The sequence below is a fragment of the Gopherus evgoodei genome, unplaced genomic scaffold, assembly GCF_007399415.2.
Source record: "Gopherus evgoodei ecotype Sinaloan lineage unplaced genomic scaffold, rGopEvg1_v1.p scaffold_32_arrow_ctg1, whole genome shotgun sequence".
Taxonomy (NCBI): domain Eukaryota; kingdom Metazoa; phylum Chordata; order Testudines; family Testudinidae; genus Gopherus; species Gopherus evgoodei.
The window spans coordinates 5,981,343-6,004,129 of record NW_022059994.1 but is presented as its reverse complement, the minus strand read 5'-3'; the positions used below and the strand labels follow the sequence as shown (position 1 = coordinate 6,004,129).

The window sequence follows — 22,787 nt, the reverse complement described above, 5'->3', positions numbered from 1 at the left end:
AGCCACTGGCTCGAGGCAGGGACATGCCTGGTCCCAGGGGAGGTGCACGGGGGCACCAAGTGGGGGCTGAGGGACACTCAGGGGAGGCGCGCGAGGGTGGTAGGTGGGGCCGGGAGAGAGACTCGACCCCAAACATTGGTGGAGCCAGGCCCCCAGGCCCTTAATATTGCTGGAGCCCGGGCACCAGGTCCCATATAACTCGCCCCTGCCCCCTTCCACCCCCAAGTCCCCACTCCTGCCCCGCCTCCTCTGCTGCGTGCGCCACGTCCGCCCCCTCCTCCCGGAAAGTCCTAAGCACCACCAAACAGTTGTTTGGCAGCGGGAAGCACTGGGAGGTTGGCGGAAGATCTGGGATGTGGCGTGCTCAGGGGGGTGGTAGGTGAGGTGGGACGGGGGGTATGGGGAGCTTAACTGCCAGTGGTGCAGAGCACCCACTAATTTTTCCCTGTGGGTGCTTGTTTAAGCAAATTGTTTGACAGATAAAATCAGCATGTTTTGCATAGTCAGTTACAGTCTCAGCTTCCCCCAGCCCTGCCCTCACCAGCTGTCCATGGTCTGTGGGTGTTAGAGCACAGCTGAATTGAAAGGAAGGTATTGTAGGGACTTTCTGGGTTTTTGCTAGGGACTTTTTTATACCTTGATGAGGGGGGAGCCTGGGTATCACTGGCAGAGAAATGGTCATGTCCCTGGTTTGATAAAATTGCAGGTCTGCTAGGAAGTGAGGGGCTAAAGGGTGAAGAACTGTGACAGGGACTAAGCAGAAAACTGCTTTGCCAGCCTTCAGTCACTCCAGCTCCAAGGAAGCGGGGTGAATGGAGCTGGGTAAACCTCCTGGCCCTGATTGGGGAAGTTTGAACAGCTGCTGCCTCCTCAGGCTGGCTGGATAAGAGCCCAGGAGAAGGAAGCCAGGGGGAAGCTGGAAAGAGGAAAGCTGCAGTAGAAGAAGGGCAGTGTGGGGAGGCAGAGAGATAACTTGCCCCCTCTCTCCTGCCGGGGGACTGTGAGAAGGGGATGATATGTATGGTGAAAGGTGGTGGGAGCACAGCCTGTAAGTAAAAGCACCAGGTGGGCTCTGCACCTAAAGGTCTCTGGGTGACTTTCTCAGCCCAGTGGGGGTAGGAGCCAGGAGGGCCCTGCAATGAGGCTGTTACACAGACCGTAAAGGCATCGAGGCTTGTGTCTAATGCTGTGGAGGAGTGTGCGAGACCAGTGAGGCATCTAAGTTGGCAGGGTAACAAACTCTAAGGGTAACATCACTGGAGGTTTTTAAGAGCAGGTTAGACAAACGCCTGTCAGCCTGGTTTAGGTTTACTTGGGCCTGCCACAGCGGAAGGGGATGGACTTGAGCTCGTGAAGTCCTGTCCAGCCCGACATCGCTGTGACTCTCCTGTTCTCTGCAGCCACATTGTGAATGACATGAAGGGGTGAGTGTTGTGTGTGTGTGTCTGTGTGTGAGAGCGGAGGGAGGGAGTGGGGTCAATGGAGGAGGGAGAGAGAATTCCTTTTCTTTACCTTAAAGCGAGTATAGAGAAAATTGGCATCAATATGAAAGACGCTTTATGCTGCCAGAGTAAACATTTATATTTAGTACCCAGACCAGTGTGTGCACTAAATACAAAACGCTCCCCAGCGCGCCCTTTCTGTTCTCCTCCAGCGACGGGATGAGAGGGAACGAATCCCGGGTCACCGACAGGTGCTCATGTCATGCAGCAATGAGGAGAATAGAATGTATACGGCAGCGGCTGGAGACTTGTTGGGATCAGAGCCCCTTTGCCCTGGGAGTTTTACAGATGGAGTTAAGTCCCTTCCCCAAGGAGCTTGCAGTCTGAATAGACACGAAACAGACCAGCAGCTGGGGCTGTGGCGAGAACATGCAAGTGAAAATAGTGAAGAATGGAAGAGCCTTTTAGTGATGTGGTTGGTTGAGATTGGCTGCAGTCTCACACCTGTGTGTTATTTGTCTAATTAAGTTTAATGCCACAGCTGCTCTCTGGTCTGTTTTTAACCCCTGTCAGTTTTGGTTTCATTCTACTTATAGGATACAAAAGTTCCCCAATTAATTCTGTGTGACAGGCCCGGCCCTGTGTTTAATCACAATCCGGGGTCCAGGGGCATAAATTTAGGGCTACGCACGCCCCTCAATGCACAGCGAGGTTCCCGCGAGCGTCAGTGGCAGTCTGCAGGGAGATGAAGAGGGAAATCTGTTCTTGATGAAATAGCAGAATTGAGTTATGATCAGTTCTACGGTTGCCTGTTCTCACTTACTCACTCGTGTGTGGGTGCCAGGCAGTTTATCCTCCCACCACAGTGGACAAGTGATTACATTTTTTTCCCCCATGTTGACAAGGCCTTAATCACAAGGCCACCCTCTGTCTCTGATAAGGCCTCAAGACCATCAGCTGCTACCCTGGATGCAAGGAGGTTCTGTTGCCCCTCATTAGCTCAGCTGTGCGGGAAGAAGGGATATTGGGTGCTGGGCTCTTTGGAAAATCTGACCCCCAGGGGTGGGTTCACTTTATTTGCAGCTGCAGCCCATTGCTGACTCGTTCAATTTGTGATCCACTCGCATCCCCAGGTCCTTTTCAGCAGTACAACCCCCGAGCCAGCTAGTCCCCAGTTTGTAGTAGTGTGTTTGATTTTTCTTCCCGTGCGCAGTATTTTGTGCTTCTCTTTACTGAGTTTCATCTTGCTGAATTCAGACCAATTCTCCCATTTGTCAAGGTCATTTTGGATTCTCATCCGGCCCTCCAAAGTGCCTGTGATCCTCCCAGTGTGGAGTCAGCTGCAAATTTTACAAGCATGCTCTCCACGCTGTTGTTCATGGAAATAATGAATTGCTCCTGAGACAGGACCCTGGTGGATGCCACTAGATCCATGTAGAGGTTCCTGCCCTGAAGCTTGGTGAGAAGGGTGGTCTCCGAGCCCATGCAATTTAAGTGCCATAGCACAAGCCCGAGTCTCTAGTCCCGGGCTTTGAGACTTGAAAAGGGGAAGAAGGAGGAACCAGGGAATTATAGACCAGTCAGTCTAACTGATTTGCATTATAGCCCTGCCTAGGGGGCCCACTGTGTTGACGCCTGCACAGAAGGTACTTACCGCACCCAACCCACAGGCTCAAATCGTGGCAACAGTCGAGAGGCAGGCAAACAAGTCATGACAACAATGAGGCAACCGGTTGAAACAGACGAGGCGACTGCAGTGAGCACGATTTAGGGAGCCGGTGATCATCACAGCTTGTCCCTTGCCTTGTAACGGTGCCGCAGCTCTGAAATATCTCTTGAGGGGACAGAGCTGGGGGCGCAGAGAACCCCTGCCAGGGGATTAGTGATGGTCATCTAGTATTTAGGCCTGTTTATTAGCCTGAGATAGAATTTGGGGTTCATTTATCTGTTTGACTTTTGATATTCTTATATCCTCACTAACGGGTGAACAAAGACTCTTGTGTTGCATCTGCCCACGGCCCGGTGGGGTTTACAGTACCCAAAGAGACGAGAAGGAAGAGAGTGACTGTCTCGCTGGAGGTGGTGGGAGTTTGAAGGATGAGTGGACACTTGAAGAATGTCCAACTCCTAACCCAAGCCAAGGTCAAGCAACCAGTCGAGGGGAGAGAGAGGTGTGTGTGTGTGTGTGTGTAGGGGGACCCTGCCTAGCTGAAACACCCCTCCTTCCTTACCCCTCCCATGGGGTACAAAAGAAGTGGTGATGAAGCCCCCAGACTCCCGATCCTCCACAAGGGAACATGGCCATAAATTGTAAGCGGTGGGGCAGGCACTACAGGTCTGATTAAGCCTGATAACACTGCTCTACAGCCAAAATGCTTCTGAAATAAATGTAGTCCAACTTTACTAATTCTGGGTCACTGAGAACGAAAATGATGCTTAAAATTGTTGGTTGGCTCTAGTTTTCAAGATATGCTATTGGGTCAGTATATACGACCCTTGACTTGGGAATGGCGGAGGATAAGTGAGTTATAAAGGGAAGGGATCTCAATTTAAACCAGAAATGACTAAAATACATCTTTGACTGGATCTATGAATAAATCTATGACTGGGTTTGGACAGTACTTGCTTTTGAGGCAAAACAATGAATGATGCAATCTGAAGCTGGTATTACGTCATACATGATATGAATTGCATCATGTTATTCCTAGAAGTCATGGATGATGCAATCATAACGAAGCTTACATCACTCTGCTGAACAAATTGCCCTATATCAGCTCTAGAAATCATACAGTGTGGTGCTCTCTTATTTGTCAGTGTTTGATTTTGCAAAGGGACATATTTCTGTATAGCCAAAGTGAGCAGAGATGCCTCGTACTTCTGTGAACAGTGCAGATAACTTCTGCTATGTTTGTGGTGAAGTGACTTTTGCATCACAAAAGCGCAGTATAACCACTCTGGTTAAGAAAGCCTATCACCTTTATTTTGGCTGCAAAATTGGAGATCAGGACAAGAGGTGGGCCCCACACATATGCTGCAACACTTGTGCAACAAATCTTCGCCGGTGGTTGAACAGGAAAAGGAAATCTATGCCTTTTGCTGTGCCAATGATTTGGAGAGAGCCAACAGATCATACCAGCAATTGTTACTTCTGCATGGTGCCTCCAGTTGGGAAAGGTGTGTCAAAGAAGAAAAAGTGGACTGTGCATTATCCAAACATTCCATCAGCTACACGCCCAGTACCCCACGGAGAAGGACTGCCGGTTCCTGATGCACCAGAATCATTCTCACTTGAGTCAGACGAGGAAGAGGAAGAGGATGAAACTTCTGGTCCTGAACCATCAATGTCACAGGACCCACGTTTTCTCCCATCCTCCTCCTCTGAACCACATCTCATAACACAAGGTGAACTGAATGACCTTGTCAGGGATTTGGAACTACCCAAGAGTAAGGCAGAGCTGTTGGGCTCCAGACTACAGCAGTGGAATCTCCTGGCAGGCTATCAGGGCAACTGGAGCCCATCAATGCTTGCAGGCTATTGCTGGACAGTGACAAGAGATGCTCCGTTTAATGAATACAAGAGACAAGCCAAGAAGCGCCAAGTAGACACTGAATAGGACTAAACTATGTACATAATAGTTTTTTGCCTTTTGTTTCATAATAAATTTTATGTATATAACCCTTTTGCTGATTTTTAAAGTGTTACATAAACAGGACAGGTGAAATATTATCATGTGAAGCAACCATAAACACATGAAAAGACCTAGGTTTACAATTTATGATTAAAACTCTACTATCTACACAATATACATAGACATAAAATGTAAGAACTTAAATATCTTAGAAACAGTAGCCAATCAGTTGTTTTAATTGTCATATTTGAATTCGGCACATCAAAATACATAACAAATAGCACATTTTATCTCTGAAGCAGATGACTTCTCAAAAATTGTAGACCAGTGTAAGAAAGAGGAGGGGGGATGGGAAAAGCTCTGCTGGTGTGCAGAGATGTGGTTGCTTGGTTGCTTTCTGTCTGGGACTGTGGCCTTCTGCTTTGGGCCTGCCTGACAGGAACCAAGGGGGGCATGGGGAAGCCTTGCCAGGGGGAAGTTTGGGGGCAGTTGCAGGAAGTGCCTGCAAGGGGAAGAAGAGGAAGGTGGCATCAGGCAGCCTGTGGAGCAGGGGCAGGATAAGGGGAGATCCAGGAGCCCCTGGTGGGTGCAATGAGGCCAGTCAGCACATGCTACAAAGTGCCCCCCTCCCCAGGAATGTAATAACACTCCAGGCCCAAAGGGGTGTGTGGTCACAGCCAGCTCGAGGTGCTGCGCTTGACTGAGCCCAGTGATCCACGCTGCAGAACCGCGCCACCGGGTGATTTCATGGGCAGCACAGAGACTGGCAGGGCAGAGCGTTTGTGCCCGACGACTTGCGCTAACGACGGCCCGACTGCAGTACTAGCTCTGGCATCAGCAGCGTTCGAGCTACGGGTCCCCCCAGCCCCAGCGGGTGGCTAGGTCGTGGTTATGGCACCGCTTCACTCAGGCTAGAGGCTTGTAGGTGTGCATGGGAGCTGGCTCAGGGCAACGCTCGAGTGGCACCTCCAGTTAACCCTGCGGCAAAGACAAATCCTTGGAAGCAGAAAAAAGCTGCCACAGCCTGGAGATTTTTATGACTAGCAACAAACGTTGCTGTTTAGTACACAGGGCAGTGTGTGCGTTAACAACACAACCCTGCTGTGATAAATGGAAGTGAGTAGCTCTCTTTGATGGACACCCAGCCATCATTTCTGCTTGGTAGCTGTTCGTTGCTTGCCTCACCTGTAACGGGTTAAAATGTCCCCCAGGTAAAGAGGAAAAAAAAAGTGGGCACCTGACCAAAAGAGCCAATGGGAAGGTAGGACTTTATAAAATAGGGAAAGAAACTTCCCGTTTGTCTGTTGTTCTCTGGGCTGGAGAGACAGAGCAGCCGGGCTATAAGCAGCTGAAGCCAGGCATGATCATAAATTTATTACATCGTGCCTAGAACTACTTATCTGAGCTCCAGCTGTGTAAGTAGATCAGAATGTTTAGCTAGACACGATTAGGGTTATTTCTTTTATTTCTTACTGCCTTGTGGACTCCTCTGTGTGAACCCCAGATGCCTTTGTTTGCTTGAAACCTTTAAGCTGAACCCCCAAGAAAGCTCTTTTGGATGCTTGATTTTTGTAATTGTCTTTTAAGATCTAGGAAAAAGCCTAAGTTCCAGATGTAATTGAGTCTGTACTCACCAGGGAATTGGTGGGAGGAAGAAGTCAGAGGGAAGTGTTTTTTTTGTTCCAGGACTGGAATTAGAGGGGGTGGAATCCCTCTGTTTAGATTCACGGAGCTTGCTTCTGTGTATCTCTCCAGGAGCACCTGGAGGGGGGAAGGGAAAAAGGATTATTTCCCTTTGTTGTGAGACTCAAGGGATTTGGGTCTTGGGGTCCCCAGGGAAGGTTTTTCAGGGGGACCAGAGTGCCCCAAAACACTCTAATCTTTTGGGTGGTGGCAGCAGTACCAAGTCCAAGCTGGTAACTAAGCTTGGAGGTTTTCATGCTAACCCCCATATTTTGGGCGCTAAGGTCCAAATCTGGGACTAAAGTTATGACACTGGGTTCAAAGGGTTTGTTTATTTTATTTTGCATTTGGGTGATGGCAGCGTTTACCAAGCCAAGGTCAGAGAAAAGCTGTAACCTTGGGAGTTCAATACAAGCCTGAAGTGGCCAGTATTAATTTTTTAAAATCCGTGTGGGCCCCCATCTTCTGCACTTGAAATGCCAGAGTGGCAAATTAGCCTTGACACCTACCAAAACAAAACACTCCAGGGCACTGGCAATTCACCCCGTGGGCATAGAGCAAGAGAGAACAAACAACCCGTGACAGATGTTCATCTCTGATTCTGGGTCTACACACAATGGTGCTAAAAGGAGCCACGTAGAAGTTCCTGCCCTGAAGCTTGGTGAGAAGGGGGCGTCTCCCCCTGTTTAGCACCATAGCACAAGCCCGAGTCTCTAGTCCCGGGTTCTGAGACTTGCTGCCATGGGTGTTTTGCAGTGTAGAGGTACCCTGGGTCATTACTGAGTGCCTGGAACCTGCCCACTTTGCAGTGACGATGCAGGCGAAATCATCTCAGAACTGTTAGCGATTCTCTTCAAGATCTCATGGAAGGTGGGTGAGGTCCCATAGGAATGGAGCAGGGCAAACAGTGGACCCACCTTTAAAAGGAGGAAGAAAGAGAACCCAGGGAATTATAGACCAGTAAGTCTAACTTCCATCACTGGAAAGGGTCTAGAACAAATGATAAAACAATCAGTGTGCAAGCCCCTAGCCTAGAGGATAACAGGGTGATAAGTAAGAGTCAACATGGGTTGGTCAAGAAAAAAATCATACTAACTATACCAACCTTATTTCCTTCTTTTAACAGGGTCACTGGCCTAGTGGAGAAGCAGGAGACATGATATATCTTGATTTTAGCAAGGCCTTTGACACAGTCCCACGTGACATTCTCACAAGCAAACTGAGGAATGTGGTCTAGAAGAAATGACTATAAGGTGGGTGCACAACTGGTTGTGCTCAGAATACTTATCAATGGTTCGCTGTCCATCTGAGAGGATGTATCTAGTAGGCTTTAGCACGGTCAGTTGTAGGTCAGGTGCTAGTGATCATTTTCAGGAATTAGCTGGATAATGGAGTGGAGCAAATGCTTATAAAATGGGAGGCTGATACCAAGCCGGGAGGGGTTGCAAGCACATTGGAGGACAAGATTAGAATTCAAAGTGACCTTGATAAATTGGAGAATTGGCCTGAAATTAGCAAGATGAAATTCAATAAGGACAAGTGGAAAGTACTAAACGTAATAAGCAGAAAAAAATAAATGGACAACTACCAGCTGGGGAATACTGGCCAGGTGGTCGTAGTGGGGAAAAGGATCTGGGGATTCTAGTGGATCAAAAACTTGAATGTGAGACAACAACGTGATGCAGTTTCAAAAAACGCTTTGATATCATTCCGGGGTGCATGAACACAAGTGCCGTGTGGAAGACAGAGGAGGTCATTGTCCAGCTCTGTTCGGTGCTAGTGAGACCTCATCTGGGGTACAGTGCCCATTTCTGGACATTAAGAAAGACGTGGACAATTTGGGGAGAGCTCAGAGGAGAGCGACAAAAGTGATAAAAGGTTTAGAAAACCCAACTTAGCCAGGATGGGTAAGGAATGGTGTCCCTAGCCTCTGTTTGTCAGAGGGTGGAGATGGATGGCAGGAGAGAGATCACTTGATCATTACCTGTTAGGTTCACTCTCTCTGGGGCACCTGGCATTGGCCATTGTCAGTAGACAGGATACAGGGCTGGATGGACCTTTGGTCTGACCCAGTACGGCCGTTCTTATGTTCTTACGACTTATGGGGAAAGGATGAAAGAATTGGACGTGTTTAGTCGTGAGAAGAGAAGGCTGAGGGGGGACCTGATAACAATCCTTAATGTATTTGCAGGCTGTTCTAAAGAAGACTATGATCAATTGTTCTTTATGGCCGCTGATGTCAGGACAAGAAGTAATGGGCTGAATCCGCAGCAAGGGAGATTTATGTGAGATATTAGGAAAAATATAACTTTAAGGGGAGTTAAGCTCTGGAACAGGCTTCCAGGGAGGGTTGTGGAATCCCTGTCACCGGAGATGTTTAAGACCAGATTGGAGAAACCCCCGTCCAGGATGGTCTAGGTTTATTTGGTCGTGCTTAGCGCAGGGGCTGGACTTGATGACCTGTGAGGTCCCTTCCCACCTGACATTTTTCGGATCCTATGATTTGATGAACTGGCTCTTTGAGGAGCTCGGGGCAATTTGCCTTCTTGGATTTTTGCTTTTAAGCATTGTCAGTCCAATATATTTGTTGCCTGAACATGCCGTCAGCCCTGGCTCTGGCTGCCGTTCCACCCTGGCTCAGTAAATGCATAGCACGTAACAATGGCTCCAAAGCTAAAAGCCTCCAAGGCCCATTGATGTGAAAGTCTCAAGTTCAATTAAAGGTCTCACTCCACCAATCCCACCTGAAAATGTCCGAGAGGAAGGAAACTAGGTCCATGGAGTGAGAGTGAGAAGTGAAAGTTCTAGCATTGAAGGACTGTGATTGTAATGAAGGCCAATACAGCTGCATCTTCCTCTTTAAACCAGCACCAGACTTTCAGCTGAAGTGCCTCAGCTGAGCTCCGTTGGGTGTCATCTGATGTTTCTCACTCCCAGTTAGCTGTTGTTACTTTACTGGTCGTATTATTACTGTGGGGTCTAGAGGCCCTAACTGAGACCAAGATCCCACTGTGCTGGGCACAGAACAGACACACACACTCAGGAGTAGGGAGCTTGCAAATGAAGTGCACCAGAAAGAATGGGGCAGGAGGGGAAACTGAGTCACAGAGCAGGGACTTGCCCAAGATTACCTAGGAAAGCAGTGGCAGAGCTGAAAACATAATTTAGCTCTTCGGAGACACAGCATGGTACCCTCTGTACTTAGGGTGACCAGATGTCCTGATTTTATAGGAGTAGTCCTGATATTTGGGGCTTTTTCTTATATAGGTTCCTATTATCCCTCACCCTCTGTCACAATTTTTCACACTTGCTGACTGGTCACCCTATTGCTGCTGGACCATCCTGTCCCACAGGAGTCCATGGGAGTTGAAGTAGATAGAAACAGGAAGGGGGCATCCTGTCTGCACCAGCCAGAATGGAAGGGGAGCTGCAAAGCCTTTTAGCTCCCCCTTTCTTTAACCCCTGGAGTTCTGACAGGAAGAGGGGACATGCTGAGGTGTCAGCACAGGGATCAGAGCCCAGGCAGTGGGGCGGAAAGGCATAAACCACCAGAGGGTCTCCTTTTTTCAGGTCTGCTCTGGGGATGTTGGTGCAAGTTAGAGCAGCCCCAGAGCTACTCTAATTTGCAGCAACCTTGCAGAGTCATGCTCACTCCTAGCCCTAGCTGCACCCCCAGAAGGCCTTTATGCTGGGGGCTGTGTAGGAGGGGGGCACAGGGCTTCTGACCAAGTAGAGCGGCATAAGGGGGGAGTGGGGAGAGAATCCACTGCACTGTCATGGCTCCTCGTCCTTCTGGAGGGGTGGTTTAGCCTTCCCCAAGCTCACGTCTGACTCTCACAATCAAACGCCTTCCGAGGGCTTGTCTACACGGGGAAATGGACCGGAATAGCTCCCGTGGGCCGCGCTGCTCCAGAATAGCTCCTCTTGTTCCAGAAGTGGGTGAAGCTGAACCAGAACGAGGTGATCATATTTCAGAACGAGAGCACCTGCCCTGGGAGTTATTCCAGAACTGCTCTGGTCCTTTAACGTCTCTCCCTAGCTTACTCCGGAATCACTTCTTCGGGTAGCCTAGGCCTCAGATGGGAGCTCAGCAACCGCTGTCACCTTGGTAATGCCGCTCTGGAGATCACCGGCCTTTTCCTGTTTCCTGCCTGCAGAGAAAGCCGGGCTAAATAAGCACCGCGACTGAAGAGGCCATGCTGGGCAGCCTCAGGGAAGTCCCTGGCATGGAGCAGACAAAAGCAGAGCCAAGAGAAGGAAGCTGAGGGTGGGGAAAATCAGGCTGCAGAAACAGTACCTGTTTTCACAGGTTAATCAGTCACTGGAACAACTCTCCAAGGCCGAGGGGTTCCCATGGCAGGCAAAATCAGTAAACTGAGATTAGCTATCTTCCTGAAACACACGCTCTGTTTAACACTTCACAGTTCTGGATATCGGACGCGCTGCCAAGGAGGGTCTCTGGCCTGTGGTTAACGAGATGATCTTAATGGGCCCTGCTAGCCTTTGAACTGGGGAAAGAACCTGATTTTCAGCATCCCTGACGCTCAGCTGTTTCTGTAAATTTGGCTGTTTTCAATGACTCTCGTCCGCTCTGCAGGGCGTGGCTGATGCTGCAGCGTTGTTCCCGCTCACAGCACAGCGAGTTCATTCAGTGTGTTTTTCATAAGCCCCAGGGCTCGGTTCAGTGGCTAAGGCACTCGGCCAGGTTCATTGTTGACACACCACAGTGCTAGCGTCCCTTAGGAGCCACAAGGACACTAACACATGTATACCTGGGACAATGGTACCTGCTCAGTCAGCGCACCAGGATCCTGTCCTCTAGATCAGCGAAAAGTCACCCCTCCTCTGGCTTCTCCTCTTTAGGCATCAATACAGACATTATTAGTTACCACCCTTGGCCTTGTACCTTCTAGTTCCGCCAGAACATCCTGATCTGTTATTCTGTCATCCCCTCCCTGTTGTCCGAGGGGTCAGTGTGTTCCTGCACCATCTCTCAGAAATGTGCTGACTAGTTTCCTGAGAGATCTGCGTGTTTTTGTACCATCCTCTCTGCTCAGGATATGGTGTGAGCTAAAACGTATTTTGCCAAGGTCAGGCCTACTTTGGTCACACTGTTGTTATGCCAAGGGCTCCAGCCAGGCTTATGCTAATCAAGACAAAAAAAACCATGGTTATGCTAGTGCCTAGAGCAGCAGAGTGGGTCACAGAAGACCTGGGTTCTAATCCTGGTTCTGCCACTAAACTGTAATGTGACTCTGAGCAAGTCCCCTCTCTGCACTGTTTCTCCTCACGCCCTTTGATTAGATTGTGAGCTTTTTGGGTCAGAGACTGTCTGCACAATGGGGCTCTGATCTCTCTAGGGTAGTGACTGTCACTGTGTGTCTGTGCAGCGCCCGGCACAATGGGGCCCTAATCTCAGCTGGAGCAGGGACTGTCTCTCCCTGTGTGTCTGGGCAGCGCCGGCAAAACGGGGGTTCAGTCTTGGTTGATGCCCTGTGAGACTTCTGCAAGTGAAGCAGCTAATAATATTAACCGTAGGTGCGTTGGCACCGAGTACGTGGGAGATTCTCAGAAGCTACGGTGACGAGATAGAACTGACAACACTAAGGGCTGGAATGACAGACAAGAGCCATCTGCATTCCCAGGAGTCTGTGCGAAGTCTCGCTTGCCCTGCCCAGCAGCCCGCACCACTGAAGCCAAGGTGGAAAGGAAATTCTGTGTGTCCCTTGAGGTAAAGGCCTGGTGCCAGTGGAGGTCACATTGTTTAATGCCTTAAAAGTAGCCGTGTGGTTGGTGTAAGTGAAGGTTGGGAATTTGGTGGCCCAAAGGCCAGTAGCTGGAGCAGGAGAATGTGCAGCGCTGGCCCATTGCTCTTACTTACTAAGCCCTTGTTTGGGGAACCCTGTGTACCCATTATATTACAGGCCCCTTTGTCAGCCAGGAGATCTCTCTGATCAGTGAGTGTGTCCTAAACCCCACTAAACTAATCGCAATTAATTTTTTTTAATCGTGATTAATTTTTTTGAGCTAATCGCGTGAGTTAACTGCAATTAATCAACAGCCTGATTTCGGGTGTTAAAATCTACGACTCTGTAAAGGAGGGGTGGGGACTGTTGGGTATTGGAGGATATTAAGGCTAGGGGAAGCCACGACCGTGGTTCTTACATGGTGACAGTCGCACTGAAAACACCTTGATGGATACAGTGAGAGGTTGGACTAGGCATTGTCTGTTGCATTTGGTACATGGTACGTTCTGACGGCTTTAAATGAGACATGCATAATTAAAATAACACACCCTGAGTGACCGTCTCTGTTCCTTCCTGGTAGGTGACGACACAGCAGTCTTGGTGCTGATTGTCCAGAAAATGGCAGAAGAGAGCGCCGAAGCAGCAAGTGATACCAGTAAATAATAAATCCTTTCACTCACTCCACCTCTTGGAGAGGACCTGTCAACTCCCAGCAGAGGAAGAAATCAGAAGGAGAATAAATCCTTTAGTCTTAATTAAAAGGGAGCCTGCAATGTGATTGGCAGAGGGACAAAAATACAGTGGGTGGGTTCCCCCTCTTTTTTATGAGGGATAAAGACAGGAAACAAGGAGTTTTTGTTGCTCTTTGGTTCATGCTTGTTGTTTACGTTAGCAATTTGGGTCTTTTCTACCCTGAAGGACTCTATGGCCAATAGGAGATCTGGTGTAGTGAAAGGCTGAAAATCTGGAATACTGTGTGTGCCACGTCTCGGAAAGGATATTGTAGAACTAGAGGGTGTTCAGAGAGAGGTGACAAGAAGGCTCAAGGGCCTGGGGAAACTCTCCTGTGAAGAGAGCTTGAAAAGACGGAGATTGTTACCTTGGAGAGGAGACGGGTACAAGGGACAGGATAATGGATGGGATAGAGAAGGTAGATCCGTGTCTAGCACAAGCACAAAGTGGACAGTCAATGGAATGGAAAGGTGGGAACTTCAAACTGATCAGTGGAAACAATTTTTCACACACTGGGTAATTAGATGGTGGAACTCGCTGCTAGGTGACATCAACCGATGATCTTAAGGCCGAGAACTTAGCAGAATTCCAAGAGGGATTGGAGATTTCTCCGGAGAACAGGAAGAGCCAGAGTTGTTATAATGGTAACAAAAATGTTGGCAGAGATTTTATCCTCTTACCAGCCACTTGAGGGGGGACATGGCACACAATTTGTCAATTGCATTGCCATGCTCTCTAATCTGCTTGGAGCCCCTCAGCCAGGCCAAGTGTGGGGTGGGGATGGCAAGATTGGGGACTGCCAGTCACTTTGGGATGCACAGGGGGAGGGGAAGCAGTGATGGACACTTCAAAAGGCCAGGGCTTTGGACACAGCACTGGGCCCTGCATGGAGGGGACTGTATGATCTGACCTTAAATGACAGTTTCTTTTGCTTTCTGGTAGGTGGAGGGGTGACTGGCGCAATGCTGCGGGGTCACGGAGCAGTGGAAGAAAGGGGAAGAGATGTGGGTAAATAATTACATTATTTATTGGGTACAATATGGTAACAGCAGCTGAGCCCCATTGCGTGCTGCACAGACTAACAAAGAGAGACAGTCCCTGCCCCAGCTGAGATCAGGGCCCCGTTGTGCCGGGTGCTGCACAGACCCACAGGGAGAGACAATCCCTGCCCAAGCTGAGATCAGGGCTCGGCAGCATTTGCTATTGAAATGCCTTTGTCTGCTTTCATATTTTTTTTTCTTTTTCAGATTTCAGCCTAAAATGCATTAAAGGTAAACGAATCCCAATTATTGTTACTGTCGTAATCACAGCTTTGACCATCACCATAATTGCACTGGCAGGTGAGTGAAGGGTCATTACTAACCCAGCTGATTCTCATTCCTTGTCACTGGTTCTTCACTCACTGCTTGTCCTAGCCCCAAGGTCACGGTGCCCACTTGCGTTTCCCACGGCCTCTTCTCATCCCATCTTTGCCCTGGTCTGACTCCTCCATTGAAGCACATTCTCCTTTTCAGAGGGGAAATCTCTCTCCAGACCCTTTTTCCCCAAAGAGGAAGGACCTAACCCTGTTCCCTGCCCCCTTGGAAGCAGCCCCACTGGATCCCAGGCCTGGGTAGTGTTGTAGGGATGCAGTGGGTGGGTCTCCCTGCCTCCCACTCTCTGCGTCATCCAACGCCCAGTCTCACCTTAAATTACCGTAGGTTTGGGTGCCACTGTGTGGCCATGGCTCACAGTGCATCTCTAAAATGTTTGCAATCCATTTATTCTTGTTTCCGCTCCATGGTCCATTCACGAATCCGGGCGGAGTTCCTTTGGGCGGCGTCCATTGGCTCCCTTGACGCCTTCGAGGAGCAGTGGGCGCTGTCCGGGATTCTCTGCTCGGTGTCCCCGTCAGGTTCTCTTCTTATGACCCTTTAACCGCACTCCTGTCCCTGTTCCTTTATTAGTTATCCCCCGTAATCAGTGGGTTCTGTGGTCCTGTGGGTCCTCCCCTTAGGCTGGGGGAGGATCCTTTAGCAGTGGGCGGGCTTTGCCCGCCCACTTCCCGGAAACCCAATAGATACTCCCTCATCCACAGTACTGTGTGTAAATGCAACTGGGAATCTCAGGCAGAGGATTCAGTTCCCTGATCCCGGCCAGTCTCTCGTGGCTTTGGGAGCATTTCTGAATGTTTTTTCTGTGCCAAAGTTCTTCCGTAAAACTCACAGAGAATCTGTCATGCTGTACGAATTCTTCCCATTCCTGGCTGGGTATGGATGGCGCAGCAGAAAGGGGTGTGTTGGAGTGTGTGTGTCTTGCCCCCGGGAACCGAAGCGTTCCCAGGATTCCTTAGAGAAGACACGTGGTAGGGAGTGTGCGGTGACAGCTGTTCGTGTTGGAGCGAGGCGCTGGCTGCTTGGCCTCACTGGAAATGGCTACAGGGAGGAACATGCTGTAGGGGTCGGGTTGGACTGCGTAGAGAGTGAGAGACTCTGGGCTGGATCCTTAGACCACTTGACACTACTCTGGGGACTCATGGTGGATGCAAAGAGCCCTCTGAAAATTCCCCCAATTCAGAGGACCCCCCCACCCCAGCTGGTGTGAAACTGGTATATGGGATGGGTTGGGGTTGTGGCCAAAGCACGCTGCATTACAGCTGTTCTGTGCTTCCCAGGCAGCCTGAGAAGCAGAGGGTAAGTTAGAGCAACCCTGGGGCTGCTCTAAGTCACACCAGGGGAAGGTCAGGGCCCTGAATGGCCCCAGAATACAGGAAGCACAAAGCCAGCATCTCCGACATATGCCAGACATTCCCATGTGCTGTTTTGCTACAGAGCACGTGCCAGCATGTCTGCTCATAGTTAATGCGTCTGTGCGTTGGGAAATCACATGGCTGGTAAAAGTTTCCATTGACCCGAACTGAAATTGTTTCTGGCTTTTCAGTTCATGAAAACGTTTGACTTTGCTCCTCGACTCAGGAAGGGAAAATTCTGTGAAACCTCAAACGTTTTTGCAGAATGTTGGGAAAACCATTTCCCGCATCCCTCTTGTTAGGCTCCTTTGCCCTCCGTTTTAGTGGCTGCTTTGCTCTCCTGAGTGAAACGCCTTGGCGAGTGTGTGTGACAGGCCGGCTTTGGGCCCAGTAGGGTGACCAGATGTCCCGATTTTATAGGGACAGTCCCAATTTTGGGGTCTCTTTCTTATATAGGCTCCTATTACTCCCCCACTCCCGGCCCAATTTTTCACACTTGCTGTCTGGTCACCCTATGGCCCAGCCACAGAGAACGTGAGTTCTTCTAGCCCCACCTAGGAGCTCTTGGCTCCGATATTATGGGTCTCACTCTTAGCTCTGGAGGGCCCCAGTTCTAGCCCTGATGTGGCAGCCGTCACGTGTGCACTGAGGATGGTATGTCAATTAGGAGTCCATGAAATGCACCCACCTCTCCCATTTTTCACCCCTTGCCTGACAGAAAGGGTGCACCTCGATAGTGCCGGAAGTTAAGATGGCCGATGGGCCCATTTGGATGCGTGGTTACAGTGGGTCATGACGCCATCTTAGCTCCACTCTGTCCTCCCCAGCCACCCCATGCAAATGGCGGCCGTACAACTAGGAGGGGGAGCTCTGTCCAGGGAAGCAGGGGCTCTGACAAAGGTTTGGGGGTAATGGGGGATAATTGGCTGAACACGAGCTCCCAGTGGGACGCTATGGCCAAAGGAGCTAATGCGACCCTGGGATGTATAAACGGGGATCTCGAGTAGGAGAAGATGGGTTATTTTACCTCTGGATGTGGCTCTGGTGCGACTGCTGCTGGAAACCCGTGTCCAGTTCTGGTGCCCACAATTCAAGAAGGATGTTGATAAATTGGAGAGGGGTCAGAGTTGAACCACAAGAAGGATTAAAACCTGCTTTATGTGATAGACTCAAAGAGCTCTGTCTACTTACAGGAGAAGGTTAAAGGGTGACTTGATCCCAGTCTACAAATACCTACTTGGGGCACAAATATTTAACAATGGGCTCTTCAGTCTAACACGATCCAGTGGCTGGAAGTTGAAGCTGGAGAAATTCAGACTGGGGATAAGGCAGCAGCTGTTAACAGTGAGCGTTATTCACCCTTGGAACGATTTACCGAGGGGCAGGGTGGATTCTCCGTCACTGACCGTTTTTAAATCATGATGGGATGATGATGTAAAAGCTCCGCTCGAGGGATTATTTTGGGGCAGTTCTAAGACCTGTGTGATGCAAGAGGTCAGACAAGAGATTGGTCCCTTCTGATCTTGGGATCTATGCAAAATAACAACCCAGCCTGAGATGTGTGGGTCTTAGTGCCCTCTCTGTACGGGATTCCCACGCAGAGACAGACACCCGGGATAGGTCCATCTCTCATCACTGTGCTACTTCCTTATTTTCAGCCACGAAGACGCCCCCTTGCCCAGGCTGCCCGCCCCATGTCACTGCTGCGTGCTCGGATGGCTGGGTGGGATACCAAGGGAAATGCTACTACTTCTCAGAGACTGAAGGGAACTGGAACAACAGCCAGAGCAACTGCTCTTCCCTCAACTCCTCCCTGACTTCCATTGATTCCCTGCCAGAGCTGGTAAGGAAAAGACACAAACCTTCATAACCACAGCTAGGAACATGCCAGAGCCTGGCGCCCCCCGAAGGCCTAACTCAGCTCCTAGTTTCAAGGAGCTGGTTGTAAAATGGAAATTCAGGGGCAGGATATTACTTTTTTTTTTAATACAAAAAAGTTGATTCTTTCCCTCTCTCCCAAATTTTTAACGTCAAATGTCATTTCAGTTTAAAAAAAAACTCCAAAATCCCGCCCCCCCCTTTTTTTCCCTTTTCCCACATCATTTTATACTGGAAAAACAGAGGAAAAATAAAAAGCATGGGGAAAAGGTGTGGAAACCCACCTTAAAAAACAAAACAAAAACTATTTCCCAGACTTTTCCCAGCAGGAAAGCAGTGCAAAGGTTACTCTGAAAAAGAAAGGAACGTTTTTATCTCAACAGTATGTGCCTCATTTTTGTATACAGTATCTATATAATTTAACCAGCAATGAAGACAAGTGCAAAGTACTTCACCTAGGAAGGAAAAATCAAATGCATGAAGGCAAAATAGAGAATACCTGCTTAGGCAGTAGTGCTGCTGAAAAGGGTCTGGGTGTTACAATGGACCACAAATTAAATATGACTTGACAGTGTGATGCAGCTGAGAAAAAGGCTAATCTCATCCCGGGGTATATGAACAGGAGTGTTGTACATAAGACATGGGAGGTGATTGTCTAGGTCTGTTTTGTCCTGCCTGAGCTCAGGGCTCTTGATGATGATCTCGAGGTCCCTTCCAGCCCTATGTTCTATGATTCCCCAAAGTTGGGAAATTGTAAGAAAATGGGAGGAAATTGCCCAATTATGAAACGGGGGGAGGGGGAAGTATTTGAGTTTTTTAAATAAATTTTCCTGTGGAAAAAATCATTTTGAATGAACCCCTTTGTCCTGTGTAGTTTGACTGGCAGCTTTTTGGGCGAGGGGCCAGCTTTCTGTGTGTGCGGCACCCAGCGCATGGGGGCCCTGATTCCCGTGAAGGCGGATGTAATACAGCTACGGATATAGTGTGTATGTTCTTATCCACAGGATTTCATGCTGCGCTATAAAGGGGTGCCTTACCACTGGATTGGCCTCCGGAGGGAACAAGGCGAGGGCCAGCCCTGGAAGTGGACCAACGGCACCATATTCAACAACCTGTGTGTCCCTTTTCCTCATTCACCCTCTCAGTATTAGGGCGCAGAGAAATGCAACAAAAAACTCTGGGCTGGGTGGAGAACTGGAATTGGAAGCGAGACGTCAGGATCTTAAAAAGTTTGATCCTCTACTGCCTGAGCTACAGGGCTCGTTCTGTGGATGTTGCACCTGTAGGAGACTTGTAGACCTCTTCCATAGCATAGGCACCGGAGGAGGACAGAGAGGCCCACTCAGTTAATGTGGATGACACCAGTGGGACTGGTTGGAAAAATTCCTACTCAAAGTTTTCCCTTATGGAAAATCTGATTGTGTCAAAAGCAAAATTTCCTGGAGGGAAAGATACACTGGATGAGATATTTTCATTGCGGAAATTGACTCAAATGTTTATTTTCAGTCAACCCAGAATGAAACATTTTCATTTTGGTTTGCCTGTGGGGCCACTGCAGCATATCATGGGAATTGTAGTTCTGGGTTCTTCCAGTCCCATTTGTCCCTGGTCTTTGACCAGACAACATCTCCCATGATGCACTGCAGTGTTTCAGGTTTGAGAGTAGCAGCCATGTTAGTCTGTATCCACCAAAAGAACAGAAGAACTTTTGGCACCTTAGAGACTAACAAATTTATTTGAGCATAAGCTTTTGTGGGCTGCAGCCCAGTGTTTCACTCATGCATGTTCTTATATGGTATTTTGGTGGTAGGAAGACACCGCAGTGCATCATGGGAGATGTAGTCCAGATGGGAATCAGGACCTATAGGAAAGAACATGGGTGGAAGAACCAAGAACTACAATTCCCATGATGCCTGGCATCAGCCTCACCATATTAGAAAAATGTTTCATTTTGGGTCAAGCTAAAGCATTTTGGGGGGGCGAGGGGAAGAGAATTTCTGTTCTGTAGGAAATTTTAAATATTTTGACCTTTCTGTCCCAAAACATGAGAATTTCCCTCAGGATGGAAATTCCATTTGCCACCCACCTCTGTGTAAACAGTTCCCCCTGAGGCATTCACGAGCACATCCCATCGTTCATGCACAGTGACACCTCACTGAGGAGAACTGCTATGGCTAAGGGATGCAGCAGAACATGCGGCATCTTAGTGGGAGAGCTGGGCTCTGGCTGCCTGGGGAGGGGAGGCAGAAGAAATGGTTGGGAAGTGTGGGGGAAGGCTTGGGAGACCCAAGGGGAGAACATAATGGGTGAGGGGGCAGGTGGGACAGCAAAAGGGTTGTGGGAAAGAGGGGAAGTTGCTGGAAGAGGCGAGTCTGGAGGGAAAGTGGGAGGACCGGTCCATCAATAGCTATTAACCATGATGGTCAGGAAAGCAACCCCATGCTCTGAGTGTCCCTAGCTCTGTTTACCAGAAGCTGGGAGTGGCCAACAGGATCACTTGATAATTGCGCCGTTCTGTTTATTCCCTCTGAAGCACCTAGCACTGGCCACCGTCAGCAGACAGGATACTGGGCTAGATGGTCCATTGGTCTGACCCAGCATGGCCGTTCTTATGAGGTTGGCTTACCCTGAGGTATTGCCTGATTTCTGGTCTAGCTGCACTAAGGTGTCCAGTTCTGGTCACCCGTAGTCAAGAAAGACGCACTCAGACTGGAACAGGTGCAGAGAAGTACAGCTAGGATGCTCATGGGAATGGAGAGTCTCTCTTATCTGAGGAGACTGAAAGAGCTTGGCTGGTTGAGCCTAGCAAGATGAGAGGGTATCTCATTGCTCTCTGTAAATACCTCGGGGGTAGACACCTGGGCGGGAGAGGAGCTACCAAAGCTACAGGACAATGTTGGCACAAGATCACACAGGGATAAACTGGCCAGGAATTAATTTGGGGCTGGAAATTAGCAGGTTTCTGCCCATCAGAGGAGGGAGGTTCTGAAGCAGCTGCCCCATAGGAGCCGTGGGGCGAACCACCTAACTAGATAGAATACACAGCCTGAGAAGTCCGTGAACAGGATGATATTCTGGAGTTGCCTGCCATAGCAGGGGGCTGGACACAGTGACCCAGGAGCTCCCTTCCAGGCCTATGTCCCCTCACACACTGGAAAGACCTGCAAGAAACTTCACAACCTCTGTTTCCTGTTTTCTGTGAGCCTGATTTTCAGGTGCTCAGCATCCACTGTGACATTTACAGCTAGAAGTGACTAGCTCAGGGTTGATTAGTCGCAAAGCCTGGTTGAGAACCCAGTTCCTCTACATCGTACGCCACTGAACCACATCGTTTCTCTGTAAGTGAGCAGGAACGGGAGCCGGCTGCATCTGATAACCCCACACCGCTTCTCTTTGCAGGTTTCCGGTCAGAGGGGAAGGGCAGTGCACCTACCTGGATGAATATGGGGTCAGCAGCTCCAGGTGCTACTCAGAGAGACATTTCATCTGCAAGCGGCCGGACAAGTGCTCTAGAAGGAAGCCCAGTGCCGCAGGAGGGGACACAATATTTAAGATCACTTAAAGGGTCAATGCAGCCTCTTCAGTGGATGCAGAACTTACACATTCACCATTTCTTGTGCAGCATAGACTCATAGACTCTAGGACTGGAAGGGACCTCGAGAGGTCATCGAGTCCAGTCCCCTGCCCTCATGGCAGGACCAAATACTGTCTAGACCATTCCTAATAGACATTTATCTAACCTACTCTTAAATATCTCCAGAGATGGAGATTCCACAACTTCCCTAGGCAACCTATTCCAGTGTTTAACTACCCTGACAGTTAGGAACTTTTTCCTAATGTCCAACCTAAATCTCCCTTGCTGCAGTTTAAGCCCATTGCTTCTTGTTCTATCATTGGAGGCTAAGGTGAACAAGTTTTCTCCCTCCTCCTGATGACATCCTTTTAGATACCTGAAAACTGCTATCACGTCCCCTCTCAGTCTTCTCTTTTCCAAACTAAACAAACTCAATTCCTTCAGCCTTCCTTCATAGGTCATGTTCTCAAGACCTTTAATCATTCTTGTTGCTCTTCTCTGGACCCTCTCCAATTTCTCCACATCTTTCTTGAACTGCGGTGCCCAGAACTGGACACAATACTCTAGTTGAGGTCTAACCAGCGCAGAGTAAAGCAGAAGAATGACTTCTCGTGTCTTGTTTACAACACACCTGTTAATGCATCCCAGAATCACGTTTGCTTTTTTTGCAACAGTTTCACACTGTTGACTCATATTAAGCTTGTGATCTACTATAACCCCTAGATCTCTTTCTGCCATACTCCTTCCTAGACAGTCTCTTCCCATTCTGTATGTGTGAAACTGATTGTTCCTTCCTAAGTGGAGCACTTTGCATTTATCTTTATTGAACTTCCTCCTGTTTACCTCAGACCATTTCTCCAATTTGTCCAGATCGTTTTGAATTTTGACCCTGTCCTCCAAAGCAGTTGCAATCCCTCCCAGTTTGGTATCGTCCGCAAACTTAATAAGCGTACTTTCTATGCCAACATCTAAATTGTTGATGAAGATATTGAACAGAGCCGGTCCCAAAACAGACCCCTGCGGAACCCCACTTGTTATACCTTTCCAGCAGGATTGGAAGCCATTAATAACTACTCTCTGAGTACGGTTATCCAGCCAGTTATGCACCCACCTTATAGTAGCCCCATCTAAATTGTACTTTCCTAGTTTATCTATAAGAATATCATGCGAGACCGTATCAAATGCCTTACTAAAGTCTAGGTATATCACATCCACCACTTCTCCCTTATCCACAAGGCTCGTTATCCTATCAAAGAATGTTATCAGATTAGTTTGACACGATTTGTTCTTTACAAATCCATGCTGGCTATTCCCTATCACCTTACCACCTTCCAAGTGTTTGCAGATGATTTCTTTAATTATCTGCTCCATTAT

At 48.9% G+C, this 22,787-nt stretch overlaps 1 protein-coding gene across 17 annotated transcripts in view; it reads left to right on the top strand.

The window, feature by feature from the left end:
- Window positions 1-21,532, top strand: part of LOC115640864 (C-type lectin domain family 2 member D-like) — a 36,606-nt gene extending 15,074 nt beyond the window's left edge. For 8 of the 17 annotated variants that reach the window (XM_030543924.1, XM_030543932.1, XM_030543928.1 and 5 more), the window contains 7 exons: window positions 7,881-8,007; window positions 13,082-13,156; window positions 14,176-14,241; window positions 14,481-14,573; window positions 17,620-17,804; window positions 18,844-18,953; window positions 21,239-21,532. In XM_030543924.1, the coding sequence (XP_030399784.1) occupies window positions 13,120-13,156; window positions 14,176-14,241; window positions 14,481-14,573; window positions 17,620-17,804; window positions 18,844-18,953; window positions 21,239-21,401 (654 nt within the window). In that variant the 5' untranslated portion in view covers window positions 7,881-8,007; window positions 13,082-13,119 and the 3' untranslated portion in view covers window positions 21,402-21,532. The other 9 variants (XM_030543925.1, XM_030543926.1, XM_030543931.1 and 6 more) reach the window with 9 other exon arrangements.
- Window positions 21,533-22,787: the final 1,255 nt, after the last annotated feature.